General features: G+C 36.9%; 3 protein-coding genes across 3 annotated transcripts; 1 reads left to right on the top strand and 2 right to left on the bottom strand.

Annotated features, from left to right (window-relative positions):
* Nucleotides 1-14: 14 nt before the first annotated feature.
* On the top strand, nucleotides 15-3412 carry LOC136254436 (transmembrane emp24 domain-containing protein 5-like). The gene is made up of 3 exons (XM_066047128.1): nucleotides 15-254; nucleotides 2571-2861; nucleotides 3067-3412. Exons 1-3 carry the CDS (start codon nucleotides 99-101, stop codon nucleotides 3289-3291), a joined length of 672 nt encoding a protein of 223 aa, XP_065903200.1. The 5' UTR covers nucleotides 15-98; the 3' UTR covers nucleotides 3292-3412.
* A 3-nt stretch (nucleotides 3413-3415) lies between these two features.
* Nucleotides 3416-5910, bottom strand: LOC136254438 (uncharacterized). Its single transcript, XM_066047130.1, has 3 exons — nucleotides 5608-5910; nucleotides 4111-4410; nucleotides 3416-3546 (listed from the first exon to the last, which is right to left on the bottom strand). Exons 1-3 carry the CDS (start codon nucleotides 5882-5884, stop codon nucleotides 3509-3511), a joined length of 615 nt encoding a protein of 204 aa, XP_065903202.1. The 5' UTR covers nucleotides 5885-5910; the 3' UTR covers nucleotides 3416-3508.
* Nucleotides 5911-7149: 1239 nt separating this feature from the next.
* On the bottom strand, nucleotides 7150-14246 carry LOC136253234 (uncharacterized). The gene is made up of 5 exons (XM_066045862.1): nucleotides 14020-14246; nucleotides 12961-13037; nucleotides 10749-10989; nucleotides 9668-10018; nucleotides 7150-7603 (listed from the first exon to the last, which is right to left on the bottom strand). The coding sequence occupies exons 1-5, from the start codon at nucleotides 14156-14158 to the stop codon at nucleotides 7287-7289; spliced, it is 1125 nt and encodes a 374-aa protein (XP_065901934.1). The 5' UTR covers nucleotides 14159-14246; the 3' UTR covers nucleotides 7150-7286.
* Between the last annotated feature and the right edge of the window lie 7925 nt (nucleotides 14247-22171).

Here is a 22171-nt window from a genome sequence, read left to right as displayed (position 1 = left end):
AAAGTTTTTTAAACGTGCGCACGTGATTCCATTGTCTCTTGTATACCATAATAGGTTCTGCTGATGACATCTTCTAAATGTATCGTTGAATCTTATGTATGATGGCCATGAGAAGGATAATAGTTCTGTTGCTGAGTATACTGGCCTTGTCGCAGGCAGTGGACGTGACCATGACGTACAGGGTGCCAGCTGGTTCGAAGGATTGTTTCTATCAGGAAATTTCTGCTGAAGGAGAAATAGACTTGGAATATCAGGTGCTTAATTTATAATTGCAATGCAATTCTGTGATACTTTGTGAGCCGTTGTTTTGTGCTAGTCACATGTTGTTCTTGAATGCGCTTTAAATGGGTGATTGCATGTTCACTTAGGTAGGGTCCGCAATCCGAATAATCAACTTTTACAGATCGACCCCCTACCATTGCGGAATGTTCATTGTAGTATGTCGTTGCTAGATCCACCATGAAACTGGAGGCACGATTGCTGTCTTCGCAGAAATGCCATTGTTAGTATCTCAAGAGATGCAAAATTTATTTTAAAATTTCGTGCTCCACACAAAGGACTGAATGAAACTTGCAGATCTTCTCCAGAGTTGTTGTTAAAAAGTATGGTAATAAGCAAACGATTCACTGGGTGCCCGGCACAGGGTTGCTTTCTTTGAAAAAACTAACAAAGAAATAAGAATTTTCAATTTCAAACTATCCTATCACCCAGGGAAAGAGAAGCCAGCTCTTCCTCATATGGTTGGATACATGGTCTATCTATGCTATTAATCTGGAAAATAGGCTTCTCACCACCTGGGTGATGAGCGTCGAAATTTTCTGCTGCATTAAAGAATTATATCACGCTTTCTAGCCGTTTCCAGTGCTTCTGCAGCCGCAACAGTGGTCAATTATTGACTAGAACTATGGCAAAAGATGTCCCTGAAGGTTTGGTAGCAGCGGTTATCAATTATTTCATCCACAGCTTCCATGCATTGTTACTAGCTCTGCATCACAGGAGGTAGCTAAATTTGATTTCACCTCTCGTGCTCCACAGCAGCTTCCAATCTTTACTAAATCATCCTATCATGTTGCAAAATATTCCAAAACAAACCAAATAAAGCACCAAATCTTTGATTTTCGATTCAAACTAGGTGGAGCTCTTGGTGAGCTGCTGGTATACTGCATCATATGAAATCACAGTAATACCAACTGCTACTACTACTACCAGGTGACTAGAATGTGGCATCAGAAGTACTTGGCACCATTGAGAAAATCCCATGCAATGACACACAATATTTGATGCTCTTCACCCAGATGGTAAGAAGTCTCAGATCCTTTCCAGACTAACAGCATAGATAGACTATGCATCCAACCTTATCACATCACTGTGAAGAAGAGTTGGCTTATCTTGTCTTGGCTGGTAGGGCAGTTTGAAATCGAAATTTGTGTGTGTGTGTGTGTGTGTGTGTGTGTGTGTGTGTGTGTGTGTGTGTGTGTGTGTGTGTGTGTGTGTGTTTTCTAAGAAAGCAACCCTGTGCCTGGAACCCAGCAGATCATTTGCTTATTACTGTGCATACTTTTACTACAATAACTAGATAATATCTAGCTAGGTAGGAAGTTTTATCCAGTCCTTTGTGTGGAGCCCAAAATTTTAAAAATAAATTCTGCATTCACAAGATACTAAAATCGTTATACTACAATCATGCCTCCGGTTTCATGGTAGATCTAGCAATGGAATACTACAATGAACATCCCACAATGGTAGGGGGATAAATTTGTAAAAGTCGATTTTTCGGATTGCAGACCCTACCTTAGCTTGATATATATCGACTACTATTTCAACGCTATTACTGGGATGCATGCAGAAGGCAAAGTCTGTGAAATGATGTATGCTGTATTACTGTGCCTGCATCTTGGAACAGGATCAACCTATGGGTATACCATTGTAGACAAACACTATGAACACAGTTTCCACTCCATTCTGGGCACTTGTAATGAAGTGTATCTTGCAGTCTTGTATATGCTGGTGGTGCATGAGACACGTGTCGGCTTCATGAAGCACCAACATTCTAAACAGATAATGGCATTTTGACTTCAGATGCAATATCCAGTGATAAATACTTACTGTATTGTACAGGTTGTGTGCAAAAGTACAATCGTATTTACAGCAAAATTATTTTGACAGAAAATCTCCCGATTTCCAGTTTAAGCCCTCCAGTAGAAGTTTGGATAATGGGATATATTGTAGTGTTACTTCGGCTTGAAAGCTTAATAAAAGTTTAGCATATCCTCCTTTACTAGGCAAAAATAAGAAATGTAGGGTCTAGCATCACGTGCCAGATGTCCAAAATTTACATTTGTGAATGGATCATGTTTGTGGGGTTTTAAAGAAGCATGAACTGCAATAAATGACAATAGTGCAATCCAATGGTGTGTGGTGAAGGGAGGCCTTTTACATAAAAATGAGGCTGCTACATACGTACTTTAAAAAGGTAGAATTTTAGTAGTAATAAAATGTGTTAACAGTTTAAATTGTTTAGTGGAGATTTCCTAGCCACTAACATGTTCAATTCCAATATTTTTATGTAGGTTCTACAAGGTGGTGAACTAGACATTGATTTTGAAATAATGGATCCTTATGGAAGAATACTTGTAGATGATAGACGCAAAATGGACAATCTTCACACTATAGACAAAGTCGGTGTAGATGGAACATACCAGTTTTGTATGGACAACACACACAGCCTGTTTTCAGATAGAGTGGTTTACTTTGATCTACTGGTCTATGATCCTCAAGCAGCTGCAGAGATTGTTGAGCCTGTTGCTACTGACAAAGATGCTATGGTGGTTGAACTTGACATCAAACTAAGTGACATGCTGGTAAGCAAGTTTACTATTCAGTTGCACTACAAATAGCTAGGTGTGTGGCTGTAGAGTTTAAGGTTACTATGTGCTAGCTAACCTTAAACTCTACAGCTACACACCTAGTTATTTGTAGGGCCACTTGGGTATTTTCTTTGAGGCCCTATTCTTGTTTGTCATCTTATTACAATATGGATGCCATTACCACTGTCTTTACATATAGGACTCATTGTCGTCTATCAGGACTAACCTAAACAAAGCTATCAACAGTCAGCAACACTTCAAGGCACGCGAGTCACGTCACAGGCACACAGCGGAGAGTAACAATTACAGGGTGCAGTGGTGGTCTGTTGTTAACTGCATCATATTAGTGACTGTCGGCGTCATTCAAGTAGGTGTACTTAGACGATTGTTCAGGGAAAAGAGAAAGGATAAAATTCGGACATAATGCGTATGCTGTAATAGAAGTATATTTTCATATTAATTCATTCCACAAGATACACTTGTATGAAAGTGTTATGTAGTGTTTTTTTCTTTCTAATAAATGAATTAAAATCTTTTTTCGACAATGGTACTTAAATAAAATAAGGTAAATGTAACCATAGATAATATATGATGTAACACTTAAAAGATGTAAAAATACACATAATAAATAATGCTGTATGTTACTCATTTCTGTAGTTCTGTTTCTTTATCTTTTCAGCTATGAAAAACAAAATAGAACAACTATGTATATGGTTGCAGTACACAAGCATACACACACAACACACACTTCAAGGATTTCTTTGTCACAGCTAGAACAACATCAGATTCCTTTTAAAGGTACCTCCTTGCACAAAATATTAAAACATATTTTAAAATCATAAACTGTTAGGTAGTCTATTGCACTACTGATTCTACTGGTATCACTGGCATACAGTTGGGCCCTCTTTCGGTGCTTGTGTTTCTAATCTAGTAATCATATTGGAACAGTTAGTATTGAGTGCAGCATTTGAGGAGACTTTCAGGATGGCAAAATGAAAAGTGTCTGCTGTACATGTATTACGCAGTTCAAGGGCTGACTAGTTCTGTCATTTGGTTGCTACAATAGGAGATTGGCTCATCTACCATGCCACCACATTATTCTACCACCTGACTACAAGAGCCAAAACACACTTTAAGTAATCCAAAATACTTTCAATTCAAAAGCTATACCTTTCCACAAATTGGGTAAAACACCTTATCATGCTCATTACTGAATCCTAGTAACAGTACAATATTTTATTACCATCAGCTGCTAGTGTTTTCCCAAGATCTTCAACACCTGGTGTTTTGAGTAGAACATCACAGAGAGTGTCAAAGTTTGATTGTTGTCGCCGTACAGCTGTCAACAAACACTTTGCAAGCTCACGTCTTTGCTTAATCTCACTGGGTTGATCTTGTAATGTGAAGAACTCACTCTCTGTAACAACAGTTCTGGCAAATAGTTCTGGGAGGATATCATTGACAGGTAGACCTTCCTGTAGTCGAACATAGTTTGCACGCAGTATAGAGAAGGCTTGTTCTCCAGTGAGAGGAGATGGTTGACCTACATGTAATAGATGGAAGTAGCCTGTAGCACATATACAGTAGTACACAAAAATGTGACTTTCACTACTTCACAAGACTTGAGAAATAAGCCGTGTACTTTATTGGCAGTTCTAATGTGTGGTACAGTGAAACCTGTGTATTAAGGACATCTTAGTGTCTTGAATATGTTGAGGTGTCCTGTTCATTTACATGTTATTATCGTTATTTTGGGACCATGATCAAAAGTGTCCAGATTAAGCAGGTGTTCCTCATTTTCTATAAGTGTCATGATCAACAGGTTCCACTGTATATGCTTCAGTAGCCTTCAAATTCAAATTGCATACAGACTAACACAAGTAGTTGATTTTAAGAGTATGTAGTGATATACTGCAACATACAACCCTGCAAATTAGGGATTACAACACTATCAATGAAAATTTTCACATATGACGCTTTGGCAAGCTACCAACTGATCATGAAGCCTTCAAAAACTAATATTCATGACTTCAGAATAAATCCTATGAGGATTTTGGTAATTTTTGTATATTTTTCAAACCAGGTGTACTGCAGCCAGCTGCAGATACCTGCCTGGTCCCTGACATCATCTCTATGCACCCATGTGATCAAAATATCATTAATGCTACTGTATCTAATAAGTGAAGGCTGCATTAATCTTCTACATTAGTCAGTTTGAAAAACGGATCTGTTTGATTCCATATGGTTCCCACACACTTTCCCAAAACTACTAAGTCAGCAAGAAATTTGTCAAAAGTTTTTATTTATGCATGAACAATAATTTACACGTTCTTTAATAAAACAACTGTTTACACATACAATTATAGCAAACGATGTAAGGAGGAAGAACAAGGTTTACTGGGTGGTTTCTACTCGATGGTTTCTATATTATTGATGCAAAAAATACACCTAAAAATAATTAATGCGATGTGTCCTTGAACTCGCATGACCACATATGGTAAATGCCAAAAATGGCCATGGCAAGGAAAATGGAGTGATTCTGGACAGTCCCTATAGCCACAAATACCTTCCAACAATATTATTGTATGTCATGTAAGTTAGGTGCGTATGTCATAGAGAGTTTAACCAGATGTGATAAACTTAGTGGGTGTTGTCAAGTCTAAACATGTACAGTTTATAAGTGGAAGCATAGATATACTGGAAGGGAAGTTCTATGACGTCATATAGTAGTATACTGTACCTCTCAGTTTTATAACCAGTTCCTTGTGGTTTGTCTTTTCTAGTGCATCACAAAACTTATTAAACGTCTCCAAGTCTCTACTCCTCACTGAGATGACCACTTTCTCGACCTTCTTCATTTTGTTTGGAACACTATCGATCTCAGCGTATTCACACGCGGCCAAGTTTTCTTTTAGCTGCATGGAAATGTCATCGATAGAGTTTTGTAGAGCGACTGATAACTCGTACAAATAACGATCCAGTAGGTTTCGCCAATCTTGTGTCCCCGGTTGCGCCATTATTTGTATCAGTTAAGCGCCATTTAAATAAATTTCTTATTAATTTTGTTAGCACCATAAGTAGGGGTGTCTATGTTAGCACCGTGCATTTATGCCACCAGACCACTAGCCAGGCATTTACTACACAATAAAAGGGATTTTAGTAGATCTACTGAGTCGTTGTCATAGCTACAGGCTAGGGAATCTGTAGCAAGGCCGATCTGGAGGATTTCAAAATTCAATTCAAGCATCAGTTGCTTACAATATCAAACCTTTTTTGTAGCCTGCTAGCTATTACATTTTTACTTTTTTGTTTGTTTTACTTGAACACACACCTTGTCATGCCCACGTAGATCATCTTTGTACGATGACAGTGGTCATACAAGACTAAGCAGGACTATATGATGGACGTAAGCTCTCAATGTGGCTTAGCACTCAAATTATGCACTGCAACATTAGGCTAGCTACACAGTACCAGCTTTATCTACATGGAACTGATTGTGTAGTACAAGGCATTAGAGCATAGCATAATGGTTAACCTTGTGGTGCATGGTATTGACTTATCTGGAGGTGACCAGGTGCCGCATATATTATGTTAGCGATGGATCTCTCCCTCCACCTATCATATAATTGTAATTACATGGGGTTGCGCAGCTGCAGTCTTGCACTCTGAGTCGTACCAGTTAGTCTTTTTCAGTAATACTATGAGAATACGTGCATCTGCAATTCTATAAATTAAGTCATCATCCCCTAGTCATTGGTACTAACCACTTTTCGTGCATACATGCACCTTATATCAACACACCTAATGACAGACTTCTTCCTGCTCCACCATAATATGACTAACCATATGAACACTTACCACTGAAAAGTTGCAGTCTGTGCATTAAAGATTCACTCAAGGAAGGATCAAGTTTAATGCCACATGCATGCTTTATTGCATACAGTAAAATACAAAGCTAAATTGATCGTCAGGTTGGATCTGATTAGCAAAGATAGCATGCATCACTATTTTATCATCTCTAACACATGGCACAAATTGTAGTAGTAGCAAAAAACCTTTTATGTATGGGTTTCTGGTTTACATAGTACAGAGCTAGGGCCAGCTATAACACTTTAATGCTAACTAATTGTTGAAATCACACACTGCCACATCAAAGCCTATACTATATTAGTAACAGGCAGACTATCAGATTCTATAGAATATGTAACTTATAGCTACCAGCTTCTAGAATTATGCCTACAGTATAGTTATTATACACTAAGTAGCTAATCCCACAACACAGTCACATATAATTAACAGTATTGCTGACCACAATATACACATTAACACACACCAACTATATAACACATCAGTTAATGTACATATGGATCAGTTAAGACATTATATCATTTATCATGTAACCAATGGGAGAGAGGACATTCAAACAGAATCGGTGTATTCAGCTGAAGGCAGAGAAATATCATCGCTGGGAGCCACATGTGAAAAATCATCTATCTCGTGTTTCTGTTCCGTATCTGATCCATTACGTATTTCTGGCTCATCTGCCTGACCACTTGCCAACTGTACAAAGAAGCCACTACGACCTGCTACTGCTCTTGCCAATTGAGCTGCTGTCGTTTGTCCATCTAATGCTCTATTCTTCTTATAGCAGTAGTAGTACATGATGGCAACAATAATCATTAGAACAGCCAATACTGGGACTGTAGTAATAACAGCAATAAGAGCTCCACTGATACCTATAATGAAACAGATTAATACAATATAAAACTAGTATCTATAATGTAGCACAAAGGCAGATCCAGAGTTTGGCAAGGGGGGGAGGGGCTGGGGTACAGCAGGGTAGTAGGTATATGGAGCAGGGGGCCCCAGAAGCTAAAGGTATTTTCAGGACTGAAATTTTTGATGTAGGGTGTACAAATATCTAAATGTTATGTTTATTTTCTAAGTGACCTGCATTGTTCAACAGCTGTACGGATCAGTGACAGTAATTTACAAGAATATTGTCTTACAAAAGACCATGTTCATTCAAAAAAAGCCATACAAGATCAAGATACTTTAATAGAGCAGTCAGTCAGATACTCTAATAGAATGGTCACGATGGTTTTTGAGGACTTGTATGGTTAATTTACTGATAAAGCCAGCATGCAGGAAAACCTTTCTTACAGAAAATCCTATCTTATTTCATTATAGCTAATAAAATGGTACTTTTACTCTATTCAAAAAATTTCTTTTGAAATACATGAAACTAAACCTTACTACTTATATAAGAAATGGATAATAAGAAATCACAAATGCACGTACCCTGCTAACTGCACGTCTAAAAGCACAAGGAAAACTTTGGAATTTCAAGTTCGATTAGGGATCATGGAAATAAAAGTAATTAAACAGGAAGTCACTTACACTTGCAGATGTACTAGTGGACATAGAGAATTCCTACTTCAGTCGATGTTGCATGTTGCATGACTGAATTATGTGTAGACGATCCCCCTTGTTTCACTATTTTTTTTGTTTCTTATGACTGGAAAACCTATGCATACTGTTTCAAAAGAGTGCTGGATATAATCATGATTAGTTTTGTGTCTGAACGCACCCCAACCATTAATCACTGAACAATTAAGTAGTGTGGCCATTAACACTTTATTTTCAGCCTGTTACACAACATTATGAGTAAACAAATGAGAAGCACCTCTGCAATCAATCCAGTCACTTCAGAAAATATTGAAAACTCCATCATAAATGTGAAGCCATTTCATGCTACAGCAAATGAACACTTTGCACTGCCAGTAGAAAGAAATAGGACACAAAAGAGGACAAAACATGATGTGTCCATTGTACATACAAAGCCACCTGTCTAGCTGAATTAAGAATTAAGCAACGTCTAACAGTGAATAATCAGGCCTGTATAGCCTTACCTTGTATTGAGTTATGCTGGTCTGAGTCAATCAATCAGTCAGCAGGAAATTTCTTTGCATAATTTTTTTTAACTGTAACAAACTATTAGAAGCATTTGTGGGTTGCACTGAAGGCAGTCAGGGGACTCTTGGGTACAAGTCAAGCTTTTGCAGTAAAGTTCAAATTCCCATGATCTCTAATATACAGTGCGCAGAAAATTTGACCGGCAATTAAATTTGGCAGTTGGCAAATTTCCACTGAAATGGTCAAATTTAAGACCACTAAATATCTGGCTAGCTAAAGGAATCAAAAACACGGAGAAATTCAAGGGAAGACCTGCGAACCTATGCAGCAAAAATCTTGCCAACATCAAAAGCTATACTGGCTACTAAACATGGTCCCACAGTGCAGTCCAACATTTCTTTGTACCTTTCAGATTTTTTTCATATGCTGGCCAGAGGCACCAGCAAGGCATTCTACCAAGAGACTCTCCTACTGATGCATCTCAGATAAGTAGCTACTGTAGCTACATTTGTACTTGTGGTTTTGGATGCAGCTATATAAATACTCAAAGCAATCACTCAAGGCCATCTGGATTTGCTTGGGCTTTCATGATGCCATCTGAAAATCTTGAAGAGCTCCTGCAAGCAAGAGGAGCCATCAAATTTAAATTTAAATTCATCAAATAGACAAGTTTTTTAATTTGCTAAATATTTAATTTTTACTGTCAAATTTTCTACTTCTGCCGTATCATACTGTGTGGTAACGAAATCACACTATTAGAATGGCAATTAATAACACAATACTGCTGCATTGATAAGAGTTTATAAAAAGTGTGTATTTTGGTTTTGCACATACTAAATAATTGTGTCATCTATTATGGGATATGACATTACTATATACACTACCTTCAGATTCATTGTGGTGAAGTTTTGTAACAGTTGTAAAATTCCCACACAATGGAAAACCACTAATATTCATAGTAGTCAAATTAATGGCATGTACACAGTAGTGATACATGTTGTCGCTAGCCAGATCAGTAACAGTTATATTTTGACTAGGATAGCTGTAGCTGTATGGATCCCCTGTGATGTTGGAGATATGAAATGTAGGATCCTGAATCGTGACTGACTTGTTCAGCCATGTTATATATGTCAGCAAACACCCAAAGTCTTTTGAGAAACAAAGTAGTTCACAAACTATAGTAGCTCCAGTTTCCGTTATCTTGCCAACTTTAACATCAACCACTGCATTAGTCCCTAAAGTAAATGTAATAGATCATTAACATAAATAACATTTTAGACATTCACAAACAATATGACACCTAGACACAAATGTGTGTAAATACTGTAGCTTAAAATCTTATCACATTTCTTTGACGTTATAAAACAGTCTTGTGTACTACGCAAGAGTTTTTTATAGTATCAAAGAAATGTGGTTAGAAATAAACAGGCAGAAGATTTTCAGTTGTATAACAATTCTGGGAGAATTTTAAAATTAATGGAAATAATTTTTCCCTCAAGGATCATTCTAAAAATCCATCATAGGATGGTGGAGTTATATGATCAATGTCATCCTGTAAAAAAATAAATTTTTTCTCAATATTTTTCTGTTTATAAAGTGGTACAATTGAAGAAATGTTTAAAAACATTTTGAACTTCTGGCTTCTGTTATAAATACCTTAGTACATGGACCACAGTGAAACCTCACTTCAGTTCCAGAATTGCTAATATATAACAGGGAAAGATGGCTGGATTTTCGCTTAAGAAATTTGTAATTTTTCTGAATGATAATTTCAGTAGACAGAAGAAATGCTTCTATCCTGATAATAACCATACAATATGGGACAGCTTTGATGTTAATTTACACGTAGCAGTAATGACAATTTTATTTTATCTTTGTACAGCACCAGCTTGAGAAGAAAATTCTGCATCACATTGCATTATTAAGATTTTCATTATAAATATGAATGCAGTAATGTTCACTTACAGATAGGTCCACTAGTTATCTTCACCGTTGAATTACTACAATTATCAGTACTGACTGTGACATTGACGGTGAGGTTATCATATAATTCATAGACAGGCTCAATGATAAATAATGCAGTACAATTTTGATCTGAACAAGTGGCATTCATTATAACAGGAGGAACTTCCTTCATCACAAAAGAAGGGATTTCATCTTCATAACTTAATGAAAATATCAGTGGAGTAGACAAGTTTGATGTAACCTAAAGTAATGGATTAACAAACAAGTCATACTATTACATACATAGAGCTATAAAAGAAACTAGCAATCATCAAATTCCAACTTCTTATCTCTACACCACTAGTTTCTACTGTGCTAAACACTCCTGGCCCCCTGGCCTGACTAGTTTATATGTAGGTTGGATAGTACAGAAATTTTAGTGTCACAGTAAATGGTGGCAGCTGCTTGATAGTTTATGTTAACAACAGGTTTGTGGCTTAATTTGAATAAACCAGTGGAAAAAAGGTAGCATAACTAGCTTTCTGAAAGGATCGATGCAGTGATTTTGTGATATAAAGTGTTTATGACAAAGTACCTGTACATGTGTTAAGTCACAAATCGAGACATGTCCTCTGCACTTTTGATGATTCACTGTAGCATTTGTACACCTTTGTCAGTGCTTATTGCTATTAGACCACGGCCTATTATAATCAAATTTTTACCTATTACATTCTCAAAAGTCCTTCCTATTGTGCCCAACACTACACTTTCGGAATAAAAATGAAGTTCCAAAGCTGAACATTCTGTTAGAGTCTATTTTTCTAGTTGACTAAGTGACTTATTAGAGTATCTTGATTTTATTATTGCAAAATTTAATATGAAATATATTGTATCGTGTTTATTGTTTGCTTTATCATTGGTGTGTGCATTGTGAATTTTAATAAAATATTTGAAAATCATCCATATTACGTTGGCATAATTAATGTTTGATGCTTTCAATTACCCATTATGCTTTAAGTTATGTTGGCATGACCCCCACTGCTATCAACCTTTGATAGTCCCTATCAGAATAAGTCACTTCCCAAAACAACACACTAGGTGGTCAAAATTTTTGTCAGATGACAGACAAATTAAAAAAAAACAAAGCTATCATACAAGACAAACAGTTATACTGTGTGAAAAACACAAACCAATTATAGTGGTCCCCATTACCCAACCATCACAAAAGTTCTGTTTATTCGAACTGTGGAAGTGACTGTTCTATTAGAGTGTTTTGCCTGCAGTGTGTGTTCTATTAGAGTATTTTTGCTCTGTATATAAATGTACGGACTTCACTTATCCGAACTTTTCCATTATCTAAGGTCCAATGAGTCATGGCCACAGTATGTGTGCGGGTTTCATAAAAATAAACTAGGGGATGAAAAACTGTTAGGATTAACTACTAGTATCAAATGTGGTATTTGGTAAATAACATTAATATTTTTGCTGATATATGATGATACAAGTACCATTACATTGTGGTTTTACGGTAACATGCTGTATATGCCCACTTTCCAAAATCATGAATGATCAATTCAGGATATAAAATACATCTACAATATAACTAATTTGCAACTTTAATGTGGCTGCATCACCCATGGAGGGATGAAACCAAGTCAACATCACCAGATACAACTGGCACTAAAGTACAGACACAAGCTAGGGCACAATTAATTGCATCTGCATTATTGTTTACAAGGTAAATGTGTGCGTGTGTGTTTGTGCATGTGTGGATTGTTATGTTAACAAAGTAAGCTTTAGGCATCCTTGTGCACAAAAATTGGAGTGGCTCCTAGGATAACTTGTGGCATTTTTCAAACAGTCACAGCTCTAATAGAGTGGTCATATAACAATTTTAGACTGCTACTTCTTTTATGTTCATTAGAACAAACTTAATAGTGATGCCTTGTTTACGTTTTCATCATCATAATAGTGAAGCACGTCACCTTCCTTCACACCAATATACAATTTCCAATACACATAGTTCTATTCAGAATTCAGGTTAGGTCCTTTAAGATGAGACGATCATGACCCATAAAGATATGACCTGAATGACCCTTGACCCTGTTCTGCATGTTTCTGTGCCGCCTGACCCTCTCACTTTCATGCTGTTAGTAATAACATGCATTATCTACACAAACAGTTATGAATAATATGTCACATGGTAATATATTATACAAACTTAACTAAATACCTGACTTAAAGCCCGGAGTACTGGTTTTCCATCATAGATGGAGATGCAATAGTCAACAGTGGGTTGATTAATGGTACCTGCAGATAATATGTACATGCAAGCTTGTACTTATTATAATAAAACACACAACGTGTCAACTTCTGTATATACATACACTCCTACATAATATTCATCTCAAACAAGTACTACACCTGCAATTTATTTTTAATTAACACTGTTATATTATGTTATAAGCAAGACTGATAAAATTGAGGCAACATGACGTCTGTCGTTTGTCTCTTTCCATTTATTGTTAATAGCTTAGCTGCTGGGGATTTTTTTGACAATCTTGAGGTAGCATGTTCCACAATTAAAATACAAAACTTGCAGGGCAAGCCAATCAAATAGGTCAAACTAGAAAGGTCTCAACATGCTGACATACATGCACACACTATTAACGTGACAATTCCTAATAAGGTATGGGTTAATTGTTATGTGTTCGTTACATTGTGTAAGACACTGGAAAAAACCTGTTTATTTTGTAATGATAAACATTCACAACCATGTACATTCAGCCAAACTACACAGAGGTCACTGCATCCACTGGTATGCAAAATTGATACTATATGTAAACATGTAAGCATACCAAAGTGAATCTAGCAAGCCACTGTAGGCTGGCATAACACTTTTTCCACTCAGGTATAGGAGAGAGGTTACATTAGTACTAAAAGTGACATGTACAACTTGGCCATTTAACACAGCAAAATCCCAATAGCTCAAGCTGTGTATTAATAGGCCCGTTAGAGTTTCTATTTGGTTTGGCCTGCTTTTCTGTCACTCAACCCAACAAACACTTCTTTAAACTAAAGTGTCTAGACTTTTGAGGTGCAAAGTAGTTAGGTTGCTTATACGTGGTAGCAACTTGCTTTTCAGCACTATGACAGCTATGTGTCACTTTTAATAGTATTGCAGCCAGGTGACCTCTCTTCCTGGCAGGCAAACCTTGAGTGGAAAGAGCAACACGGGGGGTATCTACCTAACCACATTTGTGCCTAAAAGTCTGGTACATCACTAACTTACAACTTAGAAATGGTTCCGCTGAGCCAAAGTCTTCAGAGTAGCCTTCCCCTGAAACGAGCCCTGTAAAATCATCAGCCGCACTGGAGGTTGTATCTATGGCCAGTAGTACAATGTACAGGAAGAGCTTTACAGACTTCATCTCGTAACCAGCGATGAGAACGTTAACTGAACCAACTGAATCAGCTGTGTGAGAAGCACTGGTGTCGCTCACGTGATTTATCAATTAGCTGCGGATCACCCGACTGAGAGCCAACTATTTCCGGTAAGGTGAAGGCTTCAACTGAATGACAGTCAGGTGCAGGGGAGCTGGCAACGGGAGAAAGCACTCCAGGTATAGTATAGATGATATATACCTTACGTATGAGTATATTGAGTAACTATAGGGGTGCTAGCTATATAAAAAAAGAATCTATGGGTGGCAAATTGCATGAATTCAATTTTCAATTCCATTCCACTAATATAATCCACCACATATTTCAAACTAGAGTATTTGAGTGAGCTAACGGGAATACCGTATTCTAAAAGCTTTCTGTTTTCTCAACTGAATGGAAGGGTTGCTAGGCTATGTCTGCAGGGAAGAAACTCCTTTAAATCAACTAATTAATTTAACTGACCCCAAACACTAGTGTGGTTACTTTCCTGCTACTGTATACCAGGGTCGGCTAGATCAGTACACTGGAACCTCAGTTATCTGAACCCCTTGGGACCAGGGGTGGTTCATAAGTCTGAAAAGTCCAACCGTGCATAAATTATATAGCACAAAGAAATTTTTTTTTTTTAAATATCAGTGTTTCAACTACCCTAATAGAACAGTCACTATTCTAATAGAGCAGTCATTTCTGTAGTTCGGTTAACCGAGAATCCGGATAAGTGGGGTCATAACTGAGGTTCCATTGTAAATCATTTCAGACCACATAGACTTAATTTATTATATTAGTTTCTCATCCCTGCTCGCATCACCGTTTTTCTTACCTCAATCATCAAGGATTTTTTGCACCACTGGTGGCTTAGTGCAGCCATCTAGCACCTTTTAAAGTTGATACCTTGCTAGAGCAGTCTAAGAGAACTGCATTCTGAGTCATTTTAGCTAACTAATTCAGCTATCTAATAAGTAAAAAATAAATAAAAATCGGTCCTCCCACACTGGTATTTTGAGTGCAAGAGCTCGAGGATGAGAAGCTAATAAGTAAGCTTATGTGGCCTTATATAAGCATGAATCATCCAGACCTAGACAGGCTAGTACAAACTCAGTAACAAAAATGCAGATAACATAAGGGGATTCAAGTAGCTGGCTCTGGAGTTAAGTTTCTCTAGTGGAAAATATATTCTTCAGAGCATGTAGCTGGACTCAGATTTATCGTTGAATTGTGATACTTACTTAGTACATATAGACCTCTGGGGCAATGTAGATATTCTTTGATAGAGTTTGTTGATGTTTAATAGATGTAAAGTAAATGGAATGATAAATAATTATCATCTCTGAATATATATAAGATAGCTTTTATTTATTTATATGGCTATCCCAGCTAATGGTACTTAGTGGTCCCAAAGCTTGTTTGAAGATATTATAAGTATAGCTTCTGTATGTTTGAAAAGTTGATGTCTGTGTCAATTACAAAACAGTTGACATGCACACATTTAAATGGATTTTGGTAGCCCCTGTCATGTAATAATAGCATGTTTACGAGAGATACAACTGAAATATACGCATGATCCTGAGAGAGCACAATGCTCGAGGGAGAGTGTATATATGTTTCCTAACAATTGTGTTATAACTGGTATATTCTATATCTCCTCAATAGATGAAATGATTAGAGATACGTAGCAATTTATAGTGAAACAGTACACCTGTTTGTGATCAAAATCAGTAGAATCATTGATGGAGTAGGTGTTTAAGAGTCTTTAGCGATACCACACCAGTACTCTACTTGTGATTACTCAGTTATTCACAAAGGAGACAAGGGTTCATCGGCAATCCATTCTGTAACTCAAGTAAATAGTTGGTTGATTTAAGCACTTGGACTTGTTTATTGTTTAGATAAAGATTTCACGTAATGTGTGAAGTTACACCATATATGGTAAGTGTAGCCACAAACCATGTTATATCAGTTATATACCACAGTATGGTGCTTTTGATCTTTACCACAGGGTGTGGTACATATGTTATATTGCTACATGTTAAGTCTTGATTTTAATGTATGCTATAGAGTGCTGAATATTGTAGTCATTACATGAATTCACATATGCAGTTCAAGTTTATTCTGCATATTCTTGTACGGTGTATATACATGGTACAGTTACAATGTCTCAATTGTGCATAGTAACTGGAGCAACTTTGTTGTGTCTCAAAGGAAACAAACTGCAAAGCCTTTGGTAAAATTTATATTTGCACACATGCCTTCTAACTTCTTTCATGTAGACACCATAGACAAAGGAATGAGACATTACTTGACACCATTCCATTAGATAGCCTATCTGGAAGATGTACTCAATTGTAATACCAGATGATAGGGGAACAGATGTGTTGACTACAGCAAATGAAATGGCCTGTATGATGTTGATACCACAATCAATGCCACCCAAAATCAGTGCAGATGCAGTAGGTTTGGTTTACATTTGAAGGATATTCACTAGTCTTTGCAGCCTGTTAATCTTATACTGATCACCTCCAGCTAACCTTCTGTTTTGCCTTAGCTTTATGTTGGACTGAACGGTACTGTAGTACAAGAAGGCATTACTGACTACTATCATTATGACTGACATCAACATAGGACCTACAAGCAGAGCAGCGCCTATAGGACCAGGTGTTATTATGTAATTCCCAAAAGGCCATGCAAGCAAGAGAGATGATGTGAATCTTATGCTGAAAGTAATGACAGCTGCTAGGAACCATGCTACAGTTATTAAGATTTTGACTACTCTATCTGTCATTATCTTCCTATTACGATACGGGAACCCAACACCGATGACACGATCAATAGCAAGAAAGACAAAAGCATAGCATGTGGCAACTCTTGGAATTGTGAGAATGACAAAAAAGATATCATTGTGTGCTACAGTCATGCCAAACAAGTATAAGATCATTGAAAATATTTCATATGCATATCTTCTTGTAGTGGCTATATCAGTGACCAGTAGGCTGGCCACAAAGAAATAATATTTAGTGTGCAATTTCTTGTTCTTCCATATGACATGTATGATCACTGAAGCTGGTATCACAGGTAAGTAGCAAACAATGGCACATCAAAGAAGATGTCATCAGATGATCTATTGAATGACTCCATTTTAGTCTGATCTGGTGGTGTTTGTATAGAGAACAGAACCAGTAGTCTACAAATAAAACAACTTGTTTACTAGAAACAACAACTAGTAGTCCACAACTGGAGTAACCTATGTATTGGAAACAACAATTAGTATAGTCTACAACTGTTTATTGGAAGCCACAACTAACTAGAGTAACTTGTTTACAGGAAACAACAACTAGTAGTCTACAAATGGAGTCACTAGTTTACTGGGAACAACAACTAGTAGCTTATATACATGACTGAGGGAACAATGACTAGTAGTTAGCTTACCACTGGAGCAGCTTGTTCACAGGAAACAACAACTAATAGTTTACTGCAGTGACCACTGGAGCAATTTGTTTACCAGGAACAACTAGTAGTCTACAAATGGAGTCACTAGTTTACTGGGAACAACAACTAGTAGCTTATATACATGACTGAGGGAACAATGACTAGTAGTTAGCTTACCACTGGAGCAGCTTGTTCACAGGAAACAACAACTAATAGTTTACTGCAGTGACCACTGGAGCAATTTGTTTACCAGGAACAACTAGTAGTCTACAAATGGAGTCACTAGTTTACTGGGAACAACAACTAGTAGCTTATATACATGACTGAGGGAACAATGACTAGTAGCTAGCTTACCACTGGAGCAGCTTGTTCACAGGAAACAACAACTAATAGTTTACTGCAGTGACCACTGGAGCAATTTGTTTACCAGGAACAACAACTAGTGGACTACAACTAGACTAAATGAAGCTTTATGTGTTGAAGCTTTAAGTGATCAATACCTGTCAATGAAGCTTTATATGTTAGCTTGTATCAATTGTCAGAATGTGTTTGACAAATACTATACAAAGAAAAATATTAAACCTTCACAATGTATTGGTGAACTATAGTACATTCATCGTGTATGGGTACTTAGTATAAATTCAGTTATATAATATTATACCTAACAACAAAGTACTATTACTACTAATGTACTCATGGTGATATACAAGTATGTAGTACCTTACCAACTATTGAACTATACTGTCCTAGTTTTTCTTTAAAATGATGAGCTACTTACAATCATCTTTTTGTTTTTTACAAGCTTATATTAACTAACTTCTATTCATGATCAGCTTCTGAAGATTTTTTGCCTGCATTTCTCCTCCTTTTGAAGTTCAGTGTCTTCCATAACTCTAGCTTTACAATGGTTCATGTACATAACATTCATAGGAGTTCATTGCTAGTATATATACTATGCAGAAAATTGTATTTTAATTTTCACATAATATTGCAAGCTTTCTTTTAAGTACAATTACCTACTAATGAAAACGATGGCCAAGTAACTAGCCAAAAATATGCAGAACAACCAAGCAAGGCTTATATGGCCAAAGAGCCAAATATTATTCTTCACTGGTTAATGTTGTTTTTGAAGCATTTTAGCTAAGCTACATGTGTTTCTGGCCTGTCAACTCTTAAAAACTTGACCAGCTGACCAGGCTTTGTTTTAATCTTAATTACATAGCGTAATGCACTACATTAATTTTGATAATGTAGGACATGGAGTGATAGTTACACAAAACTAATTGTTGTGTAAATAGAAATTGGTGCTTACAAGATCAATAAATTAATATTTTGACTACTACTGAATAATGACCGCGCAATTCGTTCCCTCCAAGGAACCAAAAACACATAATCAAATTTTGTGGCCTAAACTTGGTCGTGTCTTTACGTATGGGTGCATCCTTTTCTTTCACGGCTGAACTGGTTTTTGTATGTATCAGGAATCCATTATGTAACATTTGGCTAACTTGAAATGTGTTATATTACACATGTGTCTGAAATGACTTTCCTTAACCACTCAATACACTACTCATGTCTAGATACTTTGTGATAATAGTACCATATATACAACATAACTGTATTAATCAATACAATAAGTATATTAGGGTATATGCATTAAGTTGTCTGTCAATAATGTTCACTCGTTCAATTAGTGGGAATCGCTGGAGCAACCTTGTTGGTCTGGTGCAGACAAAGCATTCTTTGGAGTCTTTGATAGGATTCATATTTCTGCAATTGCCTTCGAATCTCTTTCATGTAGACACCATAAACAAAGATGTGAGATACTACTTGACATAATTCCACTAGGTAGTTTAACTGATAGGTGTACCCATATATAACATCAGTTGATAGAGGAACAGCTGACCTCAGAATAACCAACACGATGACCCGTGTCAAGTTTATACCACAATCAATACCACCCAAGACAAAAGCAGATGCAGTAGGCTTAGCTTGCATCCGAAGACTATTTAATAATCTTTGTGCTCTGCTAGTTTCATGTCCATCAACCCTGCCATTCAGCCTTCTGTTTTGTTGTAGCTTCTTATTGGATTGCACAGTTACATAGTATAGATATGCATTACTGAACACTATCATTAGTACAGACATTAACATTGAACCTGCACTTATAATAGATGGTATAGGACCAGGTGTGATTACATAATTCCCAAAAGGACGCACAAATACTGTAGTTGACGTAAACCTAGCTGTGAGCCCAAAGAATGCAGCTAACACCCATAGAGCAGTTATTAGAATTTTTACCACTCTATTTGTCATGATCTTCCTGTGACGATATGGGAATCCAACACCGATGATACGATCAATAGCCAAAAGCACAATAGCAAAACGTAAAGCAACCTGCGGGATTGTCACAATGAAAAAGAAGGTGACATTATGTGGTATGTTCAAGTCAAGCAAATATAAGATCATCAAAAATATTTCATACATGTATCTCAGGGTGGTGGCTATATCAGTGGCTAGTAGGTTGACCACAAAGAAATAATATTTTGTGTGTAATCTCTCATTCTTCCATATGACATGTATGATCACTGAAGCTGGTATTACAATAGTGGGGATCGCTAGTAGTAACAGGAACATCTTCAGGTAGGTAGCAAACAATGGCACATCAGAGAAGATGTCATCAGATGATCCATTGGATGACTGATCACTCATCTGCACTGTGTAGTTGATTGGAGCCTCCATTAGTCTGATCTGGTGGTGTTTACAACTAGAAGACTACAAATTATTTACCAACAATTGGTATCACCTTCAACAACCTGTATACAGGGAACTGCTATAGCCTAAAACAGGAATGACTTGTTTGCAGAGACCAACAACTATTAATAGCCTACAATTGGAGTAACCTGTTTAAAAGAAACAACAACTAGTAGCCTACAACTGGAGCAAATGTGATTATTTCCTGCCAATGAAGCTGTATCTGGTAACTCGTATCAATTGTCACAATGTGTCCAACAAAAGCATCACAACAATACAGCAAATCTTCACAATGCTAGCATTAGTGAAATCATTAGTGAAATGGTATGGTATCCAAAATCTAGATAGAGAGTTACTTGACAATGCCAAATACTGATGTATATATGTCTGCTTTGATGCTATACAGTATGTGTTCATGCAGTGCTAATATTGAGGGTATGGAAACAATATGCAGTGCATACTTTTAGTGATATGTATCTCATTCTAGTGAACAAGGTGTTGTCAAAAACAAATTCTGTTACTGTATCGCTATCAGCTGTAAGTCTGTATCTGAAGCAGATTGCAGTAGTTATACATAATCATATATGTAGCTGTCTAGCTGAGCATCTTATTAATTAACAATAATCAAATGGTACTGTAGTACCTTTAAGTAGGGATTGCGGTGAAAATTTCGAGCGCCACCCAAAATTCTCCCTTCAAAAGTCATCCTAGAGACATTTTACACGACGAAAATCACCTTTACAAAATAGTACTAGTCCATATAATACATAATACAGCATTAAATATAACAAAATGCTTACAGGTGGCCGGATATAGAATTTTTTTAAATTACCAAAACTCGAATGTTAGTCTCACTGCCTCACTTACCACAGTTGCAAGGCTAGAGGCCAAATGAAGCAGCACACAGTCACCGTTTTACGCCACAATAACAAACTCACCAGTGGGATGTGCCTTTTGGGGTTCCGACAAGTGTAGGCCCTCTGCACCTTGTCTTTTCTTTTGTCTTCAATCAGGCTGCTTGTCTTCTTCTTCATCCAATGAAACCATACCGAGGCATTAATTTTCCATATCAACACTTTCTTTCAGCAGCATATTTAGATGCCACGGAATTATTTCAGAGCTGGGTTTCAGAAGTGCTTCAGTCCCAGCGCTACTATAAGAGGTACACTTGCTAGATATCTGCTACTTCACAATTGGGATCTCGTTCGTGATTGCCATAGGGTTTCCAACTGAAACTAGGAAGGTGCTTCCTTTTGTTGTTTTGAAGATTTTCACACAGACTGACTGACCTTTAAGTAGGCATTCCAGCCCAATTTTTAAATTTTGGAAAAATGGACTTTTATATGCTCAATATTATAGAGTATTGATTGCCAATCTCAGAAATATATGGTTTGTTGGGTTAGAATTAGCTACTTCGGCATGAAAAAAGTACATTTTTTCTCCAGGGCTCCTTATACCTTTTAAAGGGAAAAATGGCACAATTGAATTAGAAAGCCATCCAGTAACCTCCTGGACTGTCTTGAAACTGCAGTTGCTTCTAACTGCAAGTTTGTACATGTAATGAGAGTAACTTGAGGTCTTATTTTATTTATTTTTTTTTCGATCTCAGTGATCTTTGTATGCTTTGTGGTGAGTAAATATGTTTGACCTATTTCACACTTCTCAATACAATGGTGTATACCCATAGGCAAGTGGCATCTCAAATAAGTAAAAACATCAAGTTGAAAAGTGGAGGTGTCACAATGATGCAACAATACCTAAGTTGGAGTTGTGGTTTCAATTATGGCATTGTTATGAGGACTTTGAAGTGGTTTATACTTTTG

The sequence above is a fragment of the Dysidea avara genome, chromosome 4 (assembly GCF_963678975.1).
Source record: "Dysidea avara chromosome 4, odDysAvar1.4, whole genome shotgun sequence".
Classification (NCBI taxonomy): domain Eukaryota; kingdom Metazoa; phylum Porifera; class Demospongiae; order Dictyoceratida; family Dysideidae; genus Dysidea; species Dysidea avara.
This window is presented reverse-complemented; position numbering and strand designations above follow the sequence as displayed.